This window comes from Neoarius graeffei, chromosome 12 (assembly GCF_027579695.1).
Source record: "Neoarius graeffei isolate fNeoGra1 chromosome 12, fNeoGra1.pri, whole genome shotgun sequence".
Taxonomy (NCBI): domain Eukaryota; kingdom Metazoa; phylum Chordata; class Actinopteri; order Siluriformes; family Ariidae; genus Neoarius; species Neoarius graeffei.
The window spans coordinates 30977467-30998542 of NC_083580.1; the positions used below are offsets into that span (position 1 = coordinate 30977467).

Genomic DNA, 21076 nt, shown 5'->3' on the forward strand with positions numbered 1-21076 from the left:
CCACTCACCCATGTAATATTGTATCATTTTCCTCAATAAATAAATGATCAAGTATAATATTTTTGTCTCATTTGTTTAACTGCAGGGATGCAAACAGCGCGCCTTTTGGCGGATGGCGCCTTTTTCACGGCTGAATCGCGCAGATCCGAATTTTTTTGGGGGGGGGCGTTGGAGTGTCTGATTATAATTTCAAAGTAAATTCTGTATTAAAATTACTAAATAAGCAAATCCGTTACAGTCCATGAAACAGGAAGTATAAGGATGAGGAAAAAACAGTTTAAATCGGGAAGCTGCGCACATTTGTGCAGCCTGAGCGGCAGGACTGCGCAAATGTGCGCAGCTTCCCGATTGATAAATTCCGAAGGAATTGGGCTGTATTGTTTTCAGCATGTTGTTTTTTTTTATTTTTTTATTTTTATTTTATTTTTTTTCTTCCTGTAATTACAGATTTGACACCTTGGAAATATTTGAAAACTCAAGCAATTTTGTGCACTTGTGAAAATAGGACAAAAGTTTATTATTAGATTATTTGCTTTGGATGAGTCTAGAAGACACAATAGCACCCCCTAAAATGTTAGATTCAAATTTATAGTTTTGGATGCCACTTTGTATCTCCTGGCTGGTATACAGTTTCACCTATCCATGTCAAATTTGGTAGGTGTGTGGACTGCCCCTAGACAAACAAAATTGCCTCTACATTGCTTCGCCATCCTCAACAGGAAGTGAGATATTTTTGGTTTTGTGTGTTTTGATACGTTTTACATTTTAACAAACTCCTCCTGGGCGGTTTGTTGGATCCATGCTATATGTGGTAACCTTCATGTGAAGATGTTGCTAATGCTAAATTGTGAAGGGATTTGTGATATATGGCAAGATGTTGAAATGGCAAAGCAATACATTTAGACGTTACGCCATGTGAACAGGAAGAGAGTCATAAATTTCCCATGCATTGCCTGATATGGCTCAAACTTCACAGGTTATAGGATAGCATTGTTCTGATGATATCCACATGCCCAAAGACACCCTCTGCTATAGCGCCACCATTTGGACATGGACAGAGCAAGCTATGGTTGAGATGAAGTTGCTCCGATTGGCACAAGATTTGGTGTGGTCGATACTCTTGTGATACAGGACAAAGTTCACTTAGTTATATTTGACTCTGCCCAACAGGAAGTCAGCCATGTTGGATGGAAAGTGGGATTTTGAAATTTCCCCATGCTGTTTTGAGGGGCTTACGATGGGTAAAAACTCATGAAACTTTGCACATACATTTGTCCTATGATACAATTTGACGTGATATGGCAAATTTGTCTAGGTGGGCTTCATTAACTCCATAGCACAACCTAGTTCAAAAATACAAATTTGACTCCTTGGAAATATTTGAAAACTCTTGAAATTTGGTGGAAACGTCAGTCATGTGCATCACTACTCACCGATAGGGCCTTGACCCCAGGTGTGTCCGGGGGACCCCATAGCATCCCCACATGCCATTGAGACTTCTGCCTGGTATATAGTTTCACCTATCAGTGTCAAAATTGGTAGGTGTGTGGGGTGCCCCAAAATTAACAAAATTGAAATGCACTTTTTTTTTTATCAATTGACTTGTGACAGGATTTGTGATATCTTGCATGATGTTGAAATGGCGAACCAATACATTTGTATGCTTTGCCATGCAAACAGGAAGTGTGTCATAAATTCACCATGCATTGCCTGAAAGAGCTAAAACTTCACATGTCATAAGGCATCAGGTTTCTGACAATATCCCCATGCCCAAAGTGATTCTCTTGTGTAGCACCACCATGTGGACCTGGACAGTCATGATTCAGTTGCCAAAAAACTCTGACTCACAAAATTTGGTATGCACATCAGTCCTGGCCACTGCTATTCAGGAATAGAGGCTTGGCCCCAGGTGTTTCACCTAGGGTCAAGCCCCTATGACTGAGTAGCAGTGAACATGCCTTATTGTTTCCGGCATGTTCTTGTGTGCGAGGGTCCTTTTTATTATTACTTATTTATTATTACTATTTTTTCCTCCATGGAAGGACTCGTTTTTGAGGCACTTGCGATGCTCGAAAACTCACAAATTTTGGCACACTGATCAAATGTGCGTAAAATCACAAAATTACACTGAGCAAGGGACTGGGCGTGGTCACAGAGCTCTAAAGCGCCCCCGAGAACAAGCTATGGGTGAGATGAAGTTGCTCGGATCGGCACAAGATTTGGTGTGATTGATATCCTTGTGATATAGGACAAAGTTCACTTAGCTGTATTTGACTTCACCCAACAGGAAGTCAGCCATACTGGATGGAATGTGGGATTTTGAAAATTTCCCACGCTATTTTGTGGGATTTCTGATGGCTAAAATCTTATGAAACTTTGCATGTACATTTGTCCTCTGTTATAATTTGAGGGGATATGGTAAATCAGTCTTATTGGGCTTCATTAACGCCATAACACCCCCTAGTTCAAAAATACAGATTTGACACCTTGTAAATATTCGAAAACTCATGAAATTTGGTACAGATGTCAGTCATGTGCATTGCTACTCACTCACAGGGGCTTGACCCTAGGTGTGGCTGGGGAACTCCATAGTGCCCCCATATGTCTTGGAGACTCCTGCCCGGTATGTAGTTTCCCCTATCCATGTCAAATTTTGTAGGTGTGTGGAATGTCCCGAAATGAACAAAATTGCCTATATGTAGCATCAGCCATATTCAACAGGAAGTGAGATATTTTTGGTTTTGTGCGTTTTGACATGTTGTGTTTTAACAAACTCCTCCGAGGCAGTTTGTTGGATCCATGCCATATTTGGTATACATCATGTCAAGATGTTGTTATTAAATTGCAAAGGGATTTGTGATATCTCGCAAGATATTGAAATGGTGAACCAATAAATGTATACGTTGCACCATGCAAACAGGAAGCAAGTCATAAATTTGCCATGCATTTCTTGATATGGCTCAAACTTCACAGGTTATAGGATATTATGCTTCTGAAGATAGTCACTTGCCCAAAGACACCCTCTGGTATAGCACCACCATTTGGATATGGACAGTAATGATTCCATTGTCTAAAAACTTTGACTCATGAAATTTGGTACTCACATCAGTCCTGGCCACTGCTACTCAGGGATAGAGGCTTGGCCTCGAGTGCGAGGGCCCTTTATCGCTGCTAGCAGCTCTATTTTATCTGTTTTTAACTACAATACAATCATGACATGTATACTAAGATATTTTTCTCACTGAACATTTGCTCAATACAAAAAAAAGTCAGATGACTGAAAATACTACTTAGATTTGTTGAAGTTGACAACATCAGAGCATGCCAAAATCATAAGAGTGCCAGAAAAAGATGACGAAGAATAGAGAGAAAACAAGTGCAGGTGCACATTTTGTTGACTCAAGAAGCACCCAAAGGTTATGCACGACAGTGCACACATATCAACAGATATGCTCATAAGAAATAGAAGAAACATTCACACTTACTCAAGTTGATCTTCGGCTGGACCGAGTTGACGTTCAAAATGACACCATTCATCGATGGTTCTCAAGATTTAATTGAATTGCTGTCCTGAGTCATCCAAAGTGCCTCCTGAGCATCAAATCTGCATTCCATCTCAGTTTTACCTCCAAACAGTTATCCTAATCTATGGCTGACATTTTATCCTGTTTACAGTGGGAGTTCCCACCGCAAATGAGAAATCAGTCAAAACCAAAAGAGTGAAAGTGATTTATTCACATGGTAACAGCATGATAGTCTTTTATGAAAGTGTAAGTGGGCACTCAGGTGTGACTGAGTAAGGTTACAAGTTTTATGTTTCATCTAATTTAGGCAATTTTAAAAATGATATTATTGGCAGTGGGTATATAGGAAAGTGTAAATTATAAAGTTTCTGTCAATGCTTCTCATGCTTGCTATGATAAAAACTCGTGAAGACTGTATTGCAAAAGTATTCATCCTCCTTGGTGTTTGTCCTGTTTTGTCACATTACAAGCTGGAATTAAAATGGATTTTTTGGGGGGTTAGCACCATTTGGATTGACACAACATGCATACCACTTTAAAGGTGCAAATTGTCCTTTTTTTTATTGTGACACAAACAATAATTAAGATGAAGAAACAGAAATCTGGAGTGTGCATAGGTATTCACCCCCTTTTGTGTGAAACCCCTAAATAAAAGCTGGTCCAAACAATTAAATTCATAAATCACATAATTAGTTAAAACCCACCTGTGTGCAATCAAAGTGTCACATGATCTGTCACATGATGGCTGTATATATCAACCTGTTCAGGAAGGACCCTGACTCTGCAACACTACTCAGCAAGCAACATGAAAACCAAGGAGCACTTCAAACTGTCATGCTCCTCCCCGGACATCCACTCCGGAGATTATGGATCTCTCATGCCAGCGCCGATCCGGATCCGGGACAGGAATTCCTTCTCCCCTGAACTCACTTCCTGGTTTTCACTGCTGTGTATAAATAGGCCGTTTTCAGACTCTGTTTTTGCCAGAACGTCTCATTTGCTTTCCCTAGCCATTTCTGTGCCTTAATGCTTTTTCATGGTTTTTTCTCTCCAGTGTTTTTCCCTTGTTCATGGTTTTTTGCACTAGCTTTTTCTCATTTATGGCTTTTTGCACTAGCATTTTTTCTTGTTCATGGTTTTTTGCACTAGTGTTTTTCTTGTCCTTGTTTTTCTTGTTTGTTTTGTCAAGCTTTTGTCTCCTTTTTTACATGGACTATTTTTGCTACTTTTTCCCTGGATTAAAATCACCTCATTTATTGGATTACTGTCTAAGTCGTGTTCTGCTTTTGGATCCTATTTCACCACACCTCCACCACCCCTAACAGTATGTTCTGGCCAACATGGATCCAGCAGAACTGACCCATCTGACAATGGCTATACAGCAGCAAGGAACTCTCCTCGGGACCCACCAACAAAACCTACAACAAATTACCCAGAACCTCGCCACCCTGTCCAACGCACTCAACCTTCTCACCACACAGATGCAGCGCTGTCAAGCCATGCCTACCCCTGCACAGCCATCTCCTACTTCAGCTCCTGCCACCGCCTTTCTCAATGAACCGAGACTTCCAGCGCCTCAGCCCTACAATGGAGAACCAGGAACTTGCAGATCGTTTTTGTCTCAATGTTCATTGATCCTAGAACTGCAACCTCTGGCCTTCCCCACAGAACGCTCCCGGGTAGCATATACAATAACGCTCCTCACCGGCAAGGCCAGAGAGTGGGGAACAGTGGTCTGGGATGCCAATGCACCCTTTTGTTCCAGTTTCAAGGATTTCTCTGAGGAGATGAGGCAAACTTTTGACTGCTCTCTGTCCAGCTGGGAGGTGGCCAGAGAGCTCATGGAGCTGCAGCAGGGGTCCCGGTCTACCTCGGATTATGCCATTGAGTTCCGGAAGTTGGCGGCTTCGTGCGGTTGGAACGAGAACGCCCAGATCGACACGTTCCTGCACGGCTTGTCCGACGCCATCAAGGATGAATTGGTATCGCGGGAGCTGCCGTCAGACCTCTCCAGCCTCATGGACCTCGCCAACCACAACAATGCTCGGATCCAGCAACGGAGGAGAGAGAAGAACCGCCCCAGATTCAGCTCCTCTCCACCTCCTGCCGCGTCTGTCGAACCCATGCAGGTAGACCTGGTTTGGGTGTCAGTGGAGGAACGACATCACTGGTGGAGCACAGGGGCCTGCTTCTACTGCGGTCAGCTGGGACACATCTGTCGAGCCTGCCCGCTAAAAGGACGAGCCCACCAGTGAATCAAGGGGCCTTGGTGGGCAACGCTTGGAACCAGTCCCCCACTAATCATCCGTTACTTCCTGTCATCATTATCCATGACAACCAGCATCACCACCTCCAGGCCCTCATCGACTCAGGGGTGGACAAGAACCTGATCTGCTCCGCCACTGCCAAGCGTCTGGGAATCCCGCTACTTGCTCTTGATGTCCCTCTCACTGTCCTGACACTCAATGGCACTGGCTTGACCAACATCACCCATCTTACCACCCTGCTCACCCTAAGGATTTCCAGTAACCACTCAGAAACCATCCAGCTTCACGTCATGAACAACCCCCATGTACCCATCATCCTAGGCTTACTGTGGTTAATGCAGCACAACCCCCACCTTAACTGGGCTGACACCACCATCCTAGGCTGGAACCAGTCCTGCCTAGCTTCCTGTCTGAACTCTGTTCTGCCTCCCGCTAAACCACCACAGCCTTCAGCCAGCGAGTTCCCTGGATCTCAAACTTGTTTTCAGCAAGACCCGAGCAGTATCCCTCCCTCCTCACAGACCCTATGACTGTGGAATCGACCTCCTACCCAGGACAGTGCAACCCAAAGGACAACTCTACTCTCTCTCTTCTGTTGAAAGGCAAGCCATGGAGAAGTACATCTCTGAATCTTTGGCAGCTGGGATTATCTGTCCTTCCTCTTCCCCAGTAGGGGCGGGATTCTTCTTTGTGGAAAAGGACAAGTTGCTCCGCCCCTGCATTGACTATGGGGGTCTCAATGCCATCACAGTCAAGAATTGCTACCCACTACCGCTCATGACCACGGCCTTTGAACAACTCCAGGGAGCCAAGGTATTCACCAAGTTAGATCTACGCACTGCATACTATCTCATCAGGATCAGGGAGGAAGACAGCCTTGAACACCACCACTGGTCACTACGAGTACCTTGGGATCCCTTTCGGCCTGACCAACGTGCCCGCAGTCTTCCAGGCACTCGTTAACGACGTCTTAAGGGACTTCCTAAACATGTTCATTTTCATGTACCTGGATGACATCCTGATCTTCTCCCGCTCGCTGGAGGAACATCGGGGTCGTGTCCGGCAGGTCCTCCAGCGCCTACTAGAGAACAAGTTGTTCGTCAAGGCGGAAAAGAGCGAATTTCACCAGAGCTCTGTCTCGTTTCTGGGATTCATAATCTCCCTGATAAGGCTCCAGATGGACCCCCTCAAGCTTGAGGTAGTTGCCGATTGGCCCACCCCATCTTCGAGATGAGAGCTCCAGAGCTTCCTAGGATTCGCCAACTTCTACAGGCACTTCATTTGCAACTTCAGCATGGTGGCCGGACCCCTCTCAGCCCTGACCTTGACCAAGACCCAATTCAAGTGGGGGGAGGAAGCAGAGAAAGCCTTTTACATGCTCAAGCACAGGTTTACCACAGCACCCATTCTCACCATGCCTGATCCTACCAAGCAGTTTATTGTTGAGGTCGATGCTTCTGAGTCAGGGGTTGGAGCTATACTATCCCAGAGGGCAGGTGACGACAAGGTCCACCCATGCTCCTCTTTCTCCCGCCGGCTATCTCCAGCCGAACGGAATTACGACATCGGCGACCGAGCACTACTGGCTGTTAAACTAGCCTTGGAGGAGTGGAGGCACTGGCTCGAGGGGTCGGTGCTCCCCTTCCTAGTCTGGACCAACTATAAGAATCTGGAGTACCTCAAGTCTGCCAAATGCCTTAATTCCCGTCAAGCCCATTGGTCTCTCTTCTTCTCCCGGTTCAACTTCACGCTCTCCTACCACCCAGGCTCCAAGAACGGCAAACCCGACGCCCTGTCCAGGATGTTCTCTTCCCACCAAGAGGAGTCTAAGCCACCTGAGACCATCTTTCTTCCATGCTGCCTGGTAGGAGCCGCCATTCTAGAGGTTGAGACGCTCGTGCAGAAGGCCCTGGAGCAGGACCCTGATGAAGGTAACCCCAACAACATTCCTCCTAACCATCTGTTTGTTCCCTATCTGGTGCGAACCCAGGTGCTGCGGGGGGGGGGGCACAGCTCCAAGCTGGCCTGTCATCCGGGAGCCGCCCGAACCCTGGCACTCATCCAGCAGTGCTTTTGGTGGCCATCCATCAAGGAGGATGTCCAGGAGTTCGTGGCAGCCTGCAACAGATGCTCCCGGAACAAGACAACCAATTGACCCCCTGCTGACTCCGGGGGTCTTAGCAAGCGCTAAGACCCCTCCCCACTCCACATTGACCTTGGTCTCACATTGGCCTGGACTTTGTCACAGGACTCCCCATCTCAGGTGGCAACACATGCATCCTCACTGTCATTGACCGCTTCTCCAAGACCGTCCATTTCATTCTTCTGCCCAAGCTCCCCTCAGCCAAAGAAACCACAGAATTACTCATCCGCCACGTTTTCCACCTACATGGATTACCCACTGACATCATTTCTGACCAGGGTCCTCAGTTCACTGCACAGTTCTGGAGGACTTTCTGCAAACTCATCGGGGCCACCTGTAGTCTCACCTCAGGCTTCCACCCACAGACCAACGGCCAGGCAGAACGGGCGAGTCAGGCTTTGGAGGTTGCACTCAGGTTCATGGCATCCAGGGATGCCAGTTCTTGGAGTAAGTACCTACCCTGGATCGAGTATGCTCATAACACACTTCCTTCATCTGCCACAGGTCTCTCACCCTTCCAGTGCTCCCTAGGTCACCAACCACCAACCAAGAGGAGGAGGTCACCATACCCTCAGCCCAGATCTTCATACGCCATTGCAGGAGGACGTGGGCATTGGCCTGGAGAAGACTCATTCGCTCCGCCCTAGCATCCAAGAGGCAGGCCGACAAACGCCACTCTAAGGCGCCCACTTACCGGGTGGGGCAACGAGTCATGCTCTCCACACGCCATCTTCCACTCAGAACTGTCTCCTGCAAGCTGGGTCCCAGGTACCTAGGACCCTTCCTCATCAAAAAGGTAATCAACCCATGTTCTGTCAGACTGGCACTACTACTCACCATGCGACGCATCCACCCCACATTCTACGTGTCACAGCTTAAACCTCTGGTCTCTAGTTCTTTGCTTCCACCCTCCAAACCCCCTCCTCTTCCCAGGCTCATCGATGACAGTGAGGCCTACACAGTCAAGAAACTGCTGAAGGTGTGGCGGCAAGGCAGAGGACTCCAGTACCTGGTCGACTGGGAAGGTTACGGTCCCGAGGAGAGAAGTTGGGTTCCTGCCAGGTTCATCTTGGACCCAACCCTCATCTCTGACTTCCACCGGCAACACCCCAACACTCTTCCTAAAGTGCCTGGAGGGGCTCGTTGAAGGGGGGGGGGGTACTGTCATGCTCCGCCCCGGACATCCACTCCGGAGATTATGGATCTCTCACGCCAGCGCCGATCCAGACACTGGTGATGTTGCCAATTCTCACTGTATTGGTGAAGATTTCATTTGAGCTAGATTTCTTCAGGATGTTGAAATCTTCTATGCCATACCTAATGTACACACATCACACATAATGAAAACCCTGGAATGGCTGCTGCTCTATCTCCTAAGACCCCAGGTTTGCCATGCACTTGACCCACTGCAGTTCACCAGGTGATGTGGTGATTTTATATCCTAAATGCCAACCACACACATGCTTTCATGTCATCATACAAGCAATAATTTGGTTTATGATGATTGTATTTTGATTCAAAGCCAGTCATGTTGATTTTCAATAATAAGTAAATGAAATAAATTTGATTAAAAGTAATGATTTATGAATGATCATAATTACAGTAAATAAGTAAAATACAGTAAAGACCGTGAGATTGTTTGTACTGAAAGGTTGTTTTCTACTAAATCACAGGCCTATTCAAAAAGTGTATTATTCTTATTCCAGTGCCTGCATCATTATCATATGTTGCAATGAGTGAGCCAAGGCCATGTTGAATTAAGCAATTATTCATTCTGGAGTGTTTTGCATGCTAATGTAATACATTTTATCAAGTTATTCTGAATCGGGTATTGTTACAACACAAGTTCTACAGCTGCAATGTGCATACCCTAAGCTGTGGTAGACTGTCCAAGGCCATGATTGTACCTTATCGAGTGTTGTGCTCGTTTGCACCTGCAGCCTGTATCAATCTTTAAGTTGATTTGACTCCAGTCATTTTGAATCATGTACTGTATGCTCTGAATGCTGTTGTTCACAATGTATCACTTCTTATCATATGTTTTGATTTTTTCTGAATGGACCATTCACACTGGAAAATTTGGCTTGGTTGACACAAAATATGAGAAGTGTGAGATGTACTGCCCAATAGAAAATGTTGAAGTGGTATGACATTTTAACCAATGAGAGAATTTGTATACACTATGTTTTTATTTTGAAACAGTATAAAATGAGAATTTTGTAATTTTGAGTTGGTTCACTCTGCAGACCGAACTTGGCTTTTGTTAATTTGTTTAATAAAAGTCTAAACTTTTCTGCAACCTCTTTGAATCATTTTTGCTTGGGGGAGTTGAAGTTTTGAGAGTTTCCACGACAGTGAATGTGGGCGTGGAGGATGCCGTCCTCTATCTGCTACACAGGGTGTACTTTCACCTGGATGAAGTGAGCGGTGCTGTGAAAATCATGTTCTTTGATTTCTCCAATGCCTTCAACACCATACAACCCCTTCTACTGAGAGACGAGCTGTTGCAGATGAGAGTGGATCTGTGCCTCGTGTCCTGGATAATGGACTACTTCACAGGAAGACCTCAGTTTGTCAGACCGAGAGACTGTACATCTGAGAATGTAGTGGTGCACCAGTGCTGCTGACAGGGAACTGTGCTCTCCCTGTCTTGTTCACCCTGTACACTGCTGACTTCAAGTACAACTCTGAGTCGTGTCACATGCAGAAGTTTACTGACAATACTGCAATAGTGGGTGTATTACGGATGGACAGGAGGGTGAGTCCAGGAGCCTGATGGAGGATTTTATGAAATGGTGCAGGACAAACCACCTGCACCTGAACACCACCAAGACCCAAAGAGATGGTCATGGACTTCAGGAGATCCAGCCCCCCTCTGCTGTCGGTCGGTCAGTCAGCCAGTCCGTCTGTCCATCTGTCCCACCCACCCATATTTTTCATGGCACACTACAGCCACAAGCTTGTAACCATAGATACGGAAGTTGGAAGCACATATCATATTGGCAGTATGTGTCTCTTGAAGAAAGAGAACATCTACTTCAAGGTCTTTTGCAAATCTTGAGATGTAGTCATTCTTTGCCCTTAGCAATCCTTCAATATTCAGCTGGTAGATACGTAGGGCTTTCCCAATGTTTCAGGAGTGTTGGCCCTGAAAAGGGCCATTTGGGTTATTAGTTGCAATTGGCATTGCCAATAGTGACAAAAGATAACTAAGCCAAAAACTGTAGATTGTGTGTAGATGGTGCATGTTGGTTTGACTGCATTAGTTGAGAACAGGGTGGACCACATGAAGGTTGCAACCTCCCACCCCTCAGAGTCTCGGAGACTATATTGATTCTACTAAGAGATGGGAAATATAGCTGCACAGTGCATCACTTAATATTATACTTTTCATTGCCTTTGCAATTCTGTGTTCACAGAAGCCTCTAGCAAAGTTCTGACAGCACTATGATGTGTTTCCACCAATTATGAAAGTGATACAAAAACTCCTTAATATCAAATTAATGCTGATCAATCTTTAACTGTGACACATCACTCATTCACTCTAAATTGACCGTAGGTGTGAATGTGAGTGTGAATGGTTGTCTGTGTCTATGTGTCAGCCCTGTGATGACCTGGCGACTTGTCCAGGGTGTACCCCGCCTTTCACCTGTAGTCAGCTGGGATAGGCTCCAGCTTGCCTGCGACCCTGTAGAAGGATAAAGCAGCTAGAGATAATGAGATGAGAATGAGACATCACTCATTCACCATTTTGATGTATTACTGCCACTACATTGTGCAGTTACAGTATACTATTTTTGTCCATATCTGTAGAGTGAAGCCATTGCGTGAAATTCATACTTGCAGTGTCAGGAGGTTAACATGATATCAATGCCTGACGGTGTGAAACCGCAAGGGTTCTTTCATGGTCCCCCTTTACTACAGATTTTCACAATGAGTTGATATTCTCAGTGATTTTATGTTGAACAATATAAATGCATCGTAGATCATGAAACAAGCATAGTATCTTTTATTTATTTATTTATTTATTTATTTATTTTTAAACAAGGCTTCCACGGGAAACAAAAGATTTCATATTCCATGTTCCAAAGCCTGTTACTGAAGGGAACATCAGACTACCAGCAGTTATGAGAATATTCAAAATAAATATGTAAAATAATTGTGTGCACCTCAATTAACACCCTGATCCAAAACCCACCATTTAAAAATGGCTTTACAAACATCTGTGTATCTTACATGTTCAGTATGAATTAATATGCCCTTGAACTTGACAAGTTATTATTGATTTATTCATCTCAGTATTAAATATCACTATTCATTTATATTTATATAACTTATATAAGTGTATATGTATATATTCAGCCCTCAGCCTGCCCCCTTCTCTCTCTCTCTAGCATGCTTTCATTACTCAACTGTTGACCCGTAACTTGGTCATAGAATTGCTGGACACTGCCAACAACCCTGATCTTCAGCAGTCTCAGACTATGGACGACAGTGATCTTGAGGTGCATGTTGTATTAAATTAAATTAAGACAGACTGCCTTTATTTAACATTCTATGAATTATGTACAAACTATCAAAATAGCATAAGCCACGCCAAAAATTCAGTTTCTGAGGAGGGCTGTTCTTTGGACATACTGAATTATATCTCTGAATATATCTCTGCTTTGAATCACTCAGTAAGCTGTTGTTTTGTTGTGCGTGTGTGTGTTTCCACAGACATGCAGTGTTTTTCCTGACAAGATTACATCTTTAGGGAAACATCTGTCTGTCAGAAAAAGGGCTTCTGAAGAGCAGTGTAAGTGTGTAATTATTTCAAAGACATGAAGTATTTCATTCATGCTTCAAAAAAATTTCAAACAGTACATTTACTGGATATTTTGTCGAAAAAATGGTATCTGTTAACTATTCATCCATCAACATGGTGCTGGTGCTGGTTCAAGAGCCAGTGGTTAATCTTAAATTGCTTCATGGGTTTTAACTGGACAAGAGGCAGATCAAAATGCTGTACTGCTGGTCCACAACAGAGGACCATTTTATTGCCATGACAGCTATATTAATTAATGTTATATTTATGAGCACAATTAACCCGTAAATGTCCTTGTGTGTTATTCAGTTAAGTAATTAACAATTATTTGCTAAAGACAAGGTGAATATTGGTTATTAATAACCGAGATGAAGTTGAAGTTATTATTTACGGATATTCACTGAGCCTGAGGCAGGTAATTGTTTTAGTATAAACGCTCCGGTGATTAACAAAAAAAAATTGTATCAAAAATAAAATAATTTATTTCAATCTTCAAAAGCAGCATGCAAATATAGTGCGCGCAGGCTTGTGTCACTTATATATCCCAAGTCACATAAAATACTTTGTTTTGATATAGATAAAATAAATTACAATTCCATCTTAGCTTTGAATAGTTTTAAACCAAGCTTCATAGCATCGTTAGTGCTTTTAGGCATATACAACCCCGATTCCAAAAAAGTTGGGACAAAGTACAAATTGTAAATAAAAACGGAATGCAATAATTTACAAATATCAAAAACTGATATTGTATTCACAATAGAACATAGACAACATATCAAATGTCGAAAGTGAGACATTTTGAAATTTCATGCCAAATATTGGCTCATTTGAAATTTCATGACAGCAACACATCTCAAAAAAGTTGGGACAGGGGCAATAAGAGGCTGGAAAAGTTAAAGGTACAAAAAAGGAACAGCTGGAGGACCAAATTGCAACTCATTAGGTCAACTGGCAATAGGTCATTAACATGACTGGGTATAAAAAGAGCATCTTGGAGTGGCAGCGGCTCTCAGAAGTAAAGATGGGAAGAGGATCACCAATCCCCCTAATTCTGCACCCACAAATAGTGGAGCAATATCAGAAAGGAGTTCGACAGTGTCAAATTGCAAAGAGTTTGAACATATCATCATCTACAGTGCATAATATCATCAAAAGATTCAGAGAATCTGGAAGAATCTCTGTGTGTAAGGGTCAAGGCCGGAAAACCATACTGGGTGCCCGTGATCTTTGGGCCCTTAGATGGCACTGCATCACATACAGGCATGCTTCTGTATTGGAAATCACAAAATGGGCTCAGGAATATTTCCAGAGAACATTATCTGTGAACACAATTCACCGTGCCATCTGCCGTCGCCAGCTAAAACTCTATAGTTCAAAGAAGAAGCCATATCTAAACATGATCCAGAAGCGCAGACGTCTTCTCTGGGCCAAGGCTCATTTAAAATGAACTGTGGCAAAGTGGAAAACTGTTCTGTGGTCAGGCGAATCAAAATTTGAAGTTCTTTATGGAAATCAGGGACGCCGTGTCATTCGGACTAAAGAGGAGAAGGACGACCCGAGTTGTTATCAGCGCTCAGTTCAGAAGCCTGCATCTCTGATGGTATGGGGTTGCATTAGTGCGTGTGGCATGGGCAGCTTACACATCTGGAAAGACACCATCAATGCTGAAAGGTATATCCAGGTTCTAGAGCAACATATGCTCCCATCCAGACGACGTCTCTTTCAGGGAAAACCTTGCATTTTCCAACATGACAATGCCAAACCACATACTGCATCAATTACAGCATCATGGCTGCGTAGAAGAAGGGTCCGGGTACTGAACTGGTCAGCCTGCAGTCCAGATCTTTCACCCATAGAAAACATTTGGCGCATCATAAAACGGAAGATACAACAAAAAAGACCTAAGACAGTTGAGCAACTAGAATCCTACATTAGACAAGACTGGGTTAACATTCCTATCCCTAAACTTGAGCAACTTGTCTCCTCAGTCCCCAGACGTTTACAGACTGTTGTAAAGAGAAAAGGGGATGTCTCACAGTGGTAAACATGGCCTTGTCCCAACTTTTTTGAGATGTGTTGTTGTCATGAAATTTAAAATCACCTAATTTTTCTCTTTAAATGATACATTTTCTCAGTTTAAACATTTGATATGTCATCTATGTTCCATTCTGAATAAAATATGGAATTTTGAAACTTCCACATCATTGCATTCCATTTTTATTTACAATTTGTACTTTGTCCCAACTTTTTGGGAATCGGGGTTGTAATTTCCTTTCATAATTTGTCGTTCTTCCTCACTTACTGTGATGAAGTGCTTGGCCACCATTTTGCTGTGCAGCTGGAGGTGATTATTGAGAAATAATCTGAAGCTCTCAACCAATCAGCACGCACAGTTTCCTATAATCACCTCTGTATTTATATAAAAGAATATTATTCCACAGACTGCAATCTAGACATCTATCCTTTACTAAAGGTTAAATAATGCAAGGATTTTTGAATATCATTGTTAAAAGACAAATATCTTGAAATTAATTTTCAATATATTGCACATTGACTATAGAACACATGGATGGCATGGCTCCATTGCCTCCCATTCTATATAAAATTCCTCCAACATGTTGTCAAATTTGGAGCCAGAGTCTCTACCATAGAGACTTTTATGCTGCTAGGGTCTGTGCAGTAGAGACGAGAGTCAATGTCGAGTACACCTACTTCTTTGGTAGTAGAAATGATTACACAAATACAGTCACATTCTCAAATTCTCTTTATTACATCTATCCAGAGAGCTTAAATTGTTTCAGCTAAAGATATTTAATTCATATGGATGTGTCAGGAACTGAAATTCGTTGGCATTGATGTGACTAATGTTACCCATTCATCACCAGTGAGTTAATAGCTAATAACTCATTATTTGGGACATGTGGCTATTCCAAGCACACTGTAAACTATCTAGCCTACTTACAAAATCCATCCTAAAGTTACTGGTAGTGACAAGCAAATAATTTTTGTGCAAATTTCAATAGCTGGTTGGCTGGATGTGGTTAATGCTGAAATAATATAGCTGTCAAGGTTGCTGTATGGTTAGGTAGTTAGCTTGATTAAACTAGCCTTTTTCTATGAGACCTCTCAATGTTTCAAATGTTTTTAATCAAAATGGTTAAAAGTTTGTATTAGTGCATGTGTCCAGCAAAGTTCACATAGTGCTTGCTTTTGAGTTTATACTACAATCATCCCGTTGCCCAAAAAAACTACCATCAGCAGCCTTAATGACTACCATCCGGTGGCACTCACACCAGTGGTCATGAAGTGTTTTGAGAAACTGGTCAGACATCACATCATTTCCAGCCTCCCACCCACAATAAAGTTCAAATAATATTAAATGAATAGACAGGGTGCAATACAGGTGCTGCAGATGGTGTCTTCTGGTCAAGGCTGTCAGTCACTTCATTCCCAAGTGTATCCATGCCTTCTTATGATATACTAGAAAAATATTCTAAGAACTAATTTCTGGGGAAGATTTTTAGAAAATGTGCAGATCTCAGCATATGGGAAACTAACTGCTCAAATTACACATTGAATTACACATTTTCTCAGCTTAAATAAAGCTATTTTGTCATTGAGGCACATGGGGATGGGCAATGCTGAAAATTGTACTGCAGCCAGCCAGCACAGGTGCTAGACTTGTGGTGGCATCAATTTTTAGAGACATTATGCTGTCCATGTTTTCTACAGTTGATTATATTGCAACGGTGAAATCATGGTTTGAGTAATAAATATCCTTTTACCTACATTATGATAAACTAAAGCTAGACTATTAATGATAAACATGTATTTATTGTTGAGCTGGAGCCCTTTTTTCTTACATGAATTACTGAGTTAGCAAGATGGTGGCACGCACAGACGCAGAGGTTTACAGTTCTCCTTTACGGTGCTTTTTGTTTGTGGAGAGGTTTTTTTTGTGCACACATGCATTTTTGTTTGTTGACACTACATACAGTTGACAGGATCTCCTGATGATAGGATTGCAGAGTAAACAAGCTGCTACATCGGAATTTCTCCACCTCCACGACATATCAGAGGAAATAGCCAGGATGCCGGGCTCTCCATGGATTATCACCCACACAAACAATTGACAGGGGCAGCGGCAAGACAAGAGGCAGGAGCAAGGCTGCCAAGCTGGCGCACTTACAGTACAAGGCTAAAGAGGCACCCATACAGACTACTGCTTCCCAGCATTTTTCTATCCAACGCCAGATCCATCGGCAACAAAATGGACGAACTAGGGTTACAGATTGCAACAGAGAAATACATCCAAGACTGTTGCATTCTGTTAATCACAGAGGCCTGTCTTCAGGCATGCATACAGCTATCGAGCTAGCAGGCCGCATATGGAATCAATTTTGTGCCAAAATGTTCATACAATACTTTTGAAATATCAAACAAAAATGACAAATCAAAATAAAACAAAAAAAAGTCAATTTTTTTTAGACTGGCAAACAAATTATTCGTGTAATCGTGCAAAATATCAGTCTATTACTCTTCAGAAACCTTTTATTTTTGTTCCGCGTCTTTCTCGGTTTTGTTTGACGTAATTTATTTTGGTTGTGATTCCAGCTTTCTCGTTTGCGCTCCCTGACTTTTTGCTTGCAGTTTTGGCACAAACTTCATGTGGGTGGGCTGTCCAGGAATGCATTCCCATTGGGTAACTTGTGTTTGACTGACAGCTACGCTCAGCCATTCCCTACTCGGATTTTGGCAGACTGTTTGACGAATGACCGATCCATTGATGGTAAACAAGGATTGAGTGGACTTCAGTGGCAACTATGATATTGAATTTACACTTTGTTGAATTAATTCAATATCATAGTCGCCACTGAAGTCCACTCGATCCTTGTTTACCATCAATGGATCAGTCACTCGTCAAACAGTCCGCCAAAATCTGAGTAGGAAATGGCTGCAACAGCCTCCGGGGGAATGGCTGAGTGTAGCTGTCAGTCAAACACAAGTTACCTAATGGGAATGCATTCCTGGACAGCCCACCCACACGTGAAGTATGTGCCAAAACTGCAAGCAAAAAGTCAGGGAGTGCAAACGAGAAAGCTGGAATCGCAGCCAAAATAAATTACGTCAAACAAAACCGAGAAAGACGCGGAACAAAAATAAAAGGTTTCTGAAGAGTAATAGACTGATATTTTGCACGATTACATGAATAATTTGTTTGCCAGTCTAAAAAAATTTACTTTTTTTTTTGTTGTTTTTTTGTATTTTGATTTGTCGTTTTTGTTTGATATTTCAAAAGTATTGTATGAACATTTTGGCACAAAATTGATTCCATAGCCGCACAGCACACTGCTATGACAGAAACAGAGACTCTGGTAAGAGGAAAGGAGGAGGGTTATGCATCTATGTTAATAATAACTGGTGCACTAATGCTAAGACCATCGACAGCCATTGTTCCCCAGATCTGGAGTATTTGACTGTTAAATGCAGACCCATCTACCTCCTTCATGAGTTTACTGTTGTGTTGGTTACTGCTGTGTACATTCCACCTGATGCTAACATTAAGGCCAAGTTTACATTAGACCGTATCTGTCTCGTTTTCTTCGCGGATGCACTGTCCATTTACATTAAAACACCGGGAAACGGGAATCCACCAGGGTCCACATATTCAATCCAGATTGTGTCTGGTCCGGTGCTGTGTAAACATTGAGAATACGCGGATACGCTGTGCTGAGCTCTAGCTGGCATTGTCATTGGACAACGTCACTGTGACATCCACCTTCCTGATTCGCTGGCGTTGGTCATGTGATGCGACTGCTGAAAAACGGCGCGGACTTCCGCCTTGTATCACCTTTCATTAAAGAGTATAAAAGTATGAAAATACTGCCCATTGTGTAGTTTGATTGTCTTTAGGCTTGCCATCCTTCCACTTGCAAGTGGTAAGTGACGCGCATGCCCGATATGCACTGGGATCACACACACAGCGGCTCAGTCCCGAATCACTGCTCGTGCGCTTCACTCGCGCGCTCTGTGAGCTGCGCAGGGCCGGAGTGCGCACCCTCCAGAGGGCACTCGCTGTTCAGGGCAGAGTGATTTGGAGCGCAGGATGCATGCGGAGCCGAGCATATCCATGTATTGGTGTTGCTGTGTGCACGCGAATCGTGTATTGGCGTTGCTGTGTGCACGCTAATCGTTTTAAAAACATTAATCTGATGATCTGCTGATACGGTCTAATGTAAACCCCACCTAACTCAGCAGTAAGCAACCAGCAGAAAACACATCCTGAGGCAGTACATGTTATTGCGGGTGACTTCAACCATGCTGATTTAAAGCTCCCCAATCTTCAGCAGCACATTAAATGTGCTAGTAGAGGAGGTAAAACATTAGATAAAGCCTACTCTAACATCAAAAATGGCTACAGGGTAGCACCTTTATCACACTTGGGATGCTCAAATAACTTGTTGTTAATACCAGCATACACCCCCCTCAGGAAGAAAACTCGACCCATCATAAGGACTGTTAAAACATGGTCTGAAGGCACTTCACATCAGTTGCAGGATTGCTTTGAAAGAGCAAATTGGGACATTTTTGAACATCATGACATGGAAGAGTACACTTCAACTGTGCTCAGCTACATTAAGTGTACATTAAGCTACATTACTGTGCTGATACTGTCTCTGTTGAAAAGTGTATCTGGGTGTATCCTAACCGCAAACCATGGATGGCAAAAGAAGTCCAGATCCTGTTGCGGGATGGGAACACCTCTTTCAGGTCTGGTGATGGGGCACAGTATAGTGCTGCCAGAGCCAACTTGAAAAGGGGCATCAAAGCAGCCAAGGCAGCTAATAAGAGGAAGATTGAGGACCACTTCTACAGTCGCAAAATGCAGCAGGTGTGACAGTGATTTCAACACATTGCCAACTACAAGTCCAGTAATTTCACAGCTGTCGATGGAGACCCCGTGCTGGCTGAGGAATTGAACTGGGGGTTTTTTGCCTGCTTTGAGGTGAAGGCACCAGAAACGGCTACATTCCACCCACCAGCCCACAGTAGCCATATCCTCATAGTGAAGGAACATGAGGTAAGGCGCACACTGAGGGAAATGAACCCAAGGAAAGCTACTGGACCTGATGGGGTGTCAGGGAGGGTGCTGAAGGATTGTGCAGACTATCTCGCTGGGTTCTTCACAAAAATCTTCAGCCTGTCCCTGTCTCAGTCCATGATCCCACCCTGCCTGAAAGCTGCTACAATCATCCCATTGCCAAAAAAACCCCACCATCAGCAGCCTTAATGACATCATTGTCCAAGATGGCGCCGTGGACGGTTGCCTCAGTACTTCACTCTCTTGTACTTTCTACGTTTTTGTGTATTTGTTGTGTTTTTTGAGCTTCTTCTCTGGTCACATACTCCAGAGAAGAACTCATAAACATTGGAATAACCACCAGTAAAGTTTTTTCATCGGTTTTCATTGATCCGGAAAGTTTTCCAGAGCTACTTGTTGGAGGAGCAGCAGCTCTCTATGGTCTCTGCCAAGGATGCCGGAGACACCGGGGGAAGCAAGCCGGCGCGCTCGTCAGGCTGAGGCAGCGGGGATTTTGCACTGCGCTCCTGTCTATTCACCTGGCTAACGTCTGCTCTCTGGCCAACAAGATGGACGAACTGCTGCTCCTCAACACAATCAACACGGATTTTAACAGATCTGCTGCCTTGTGCGAAACCTGGCTCGGTGAGCACATCCCGGACACTTCTTCCACCTGCCTGGATTTCACCTGCACCGAGTGGACCGCGAAACGGAGCTCACAGGGAAAACGAGGGGAGGCAGAGTCTGCTTTTACATTAACGAAGGTTGGTGTACTGATGTCGCGGTTCTAAACAAATCATGCAGTCCTCATCTGGAGACATTATTCATAAACTGCAAACCGTTTTATGCTCCACGATAGTTTTCCTCATTTATTCTGGTTGGCGTCTACATCCCTCCTCAGGCTTGTGTTACTGAGGCGTTACAACACCTGGCTGACCAGATAAACAATGTGGAGAAAAAAACACCCGGACTCTTTGCTCATCATTTTGGGGGACTTTAACAGAGCAAACCTCAGCCACAAACTGCCAAAATATAAACAGCACATTAAGTGTCCCACCAGGGACACTAACACTCTGGACCACTGTTACACTGTTTTAAAGGACTCGTACCACTCTGTCCCCCGTGCAGCCTTGGGACTATCTGATCACTGCATTGTTCATCTTATCCCGACCTACAGGCAGAAGCTGAAATCTGCTAAGCCTGTGGTAAAGATGGTGAGGAGATGGTCCGATGAGGCCAAAGTGGAACTACAAG

The 21076-nt window shown here is 43.6% G+C and overlaps 1 protein-coding gene across 3 annotated transcripts in view; it reads left to right on the top strand.

Moving 5' to 3' along the window:
• map4k6 (mitogen-activated protein kinase kinase kinase kinase 6) overlaps positions 1–21076 on the top strand; it is a 292471-nt gene that overhangs the window by 128680 nt on the left and 142715 nt on the right. For all 3 annotated transcript variants that reach the window (XR_009655726.1, XM_060935787.1, XM_060935788.1), the window contains exons 12-13: positions 12329–12439; positions 12654–12732. Coding sequence is in view for 2 of the 3 variants with exons in the window: in XM_060935787.1 (XP_060791770.1) it covers positions 12329–12439; positions 12654–12732 (190 nt within the window). In the remaining variant the exon portion in view is untranslated. The remainder of the gene's footprint in view (positions 1–12328; positions 12440–12653; positions 12733–21076) is intronic.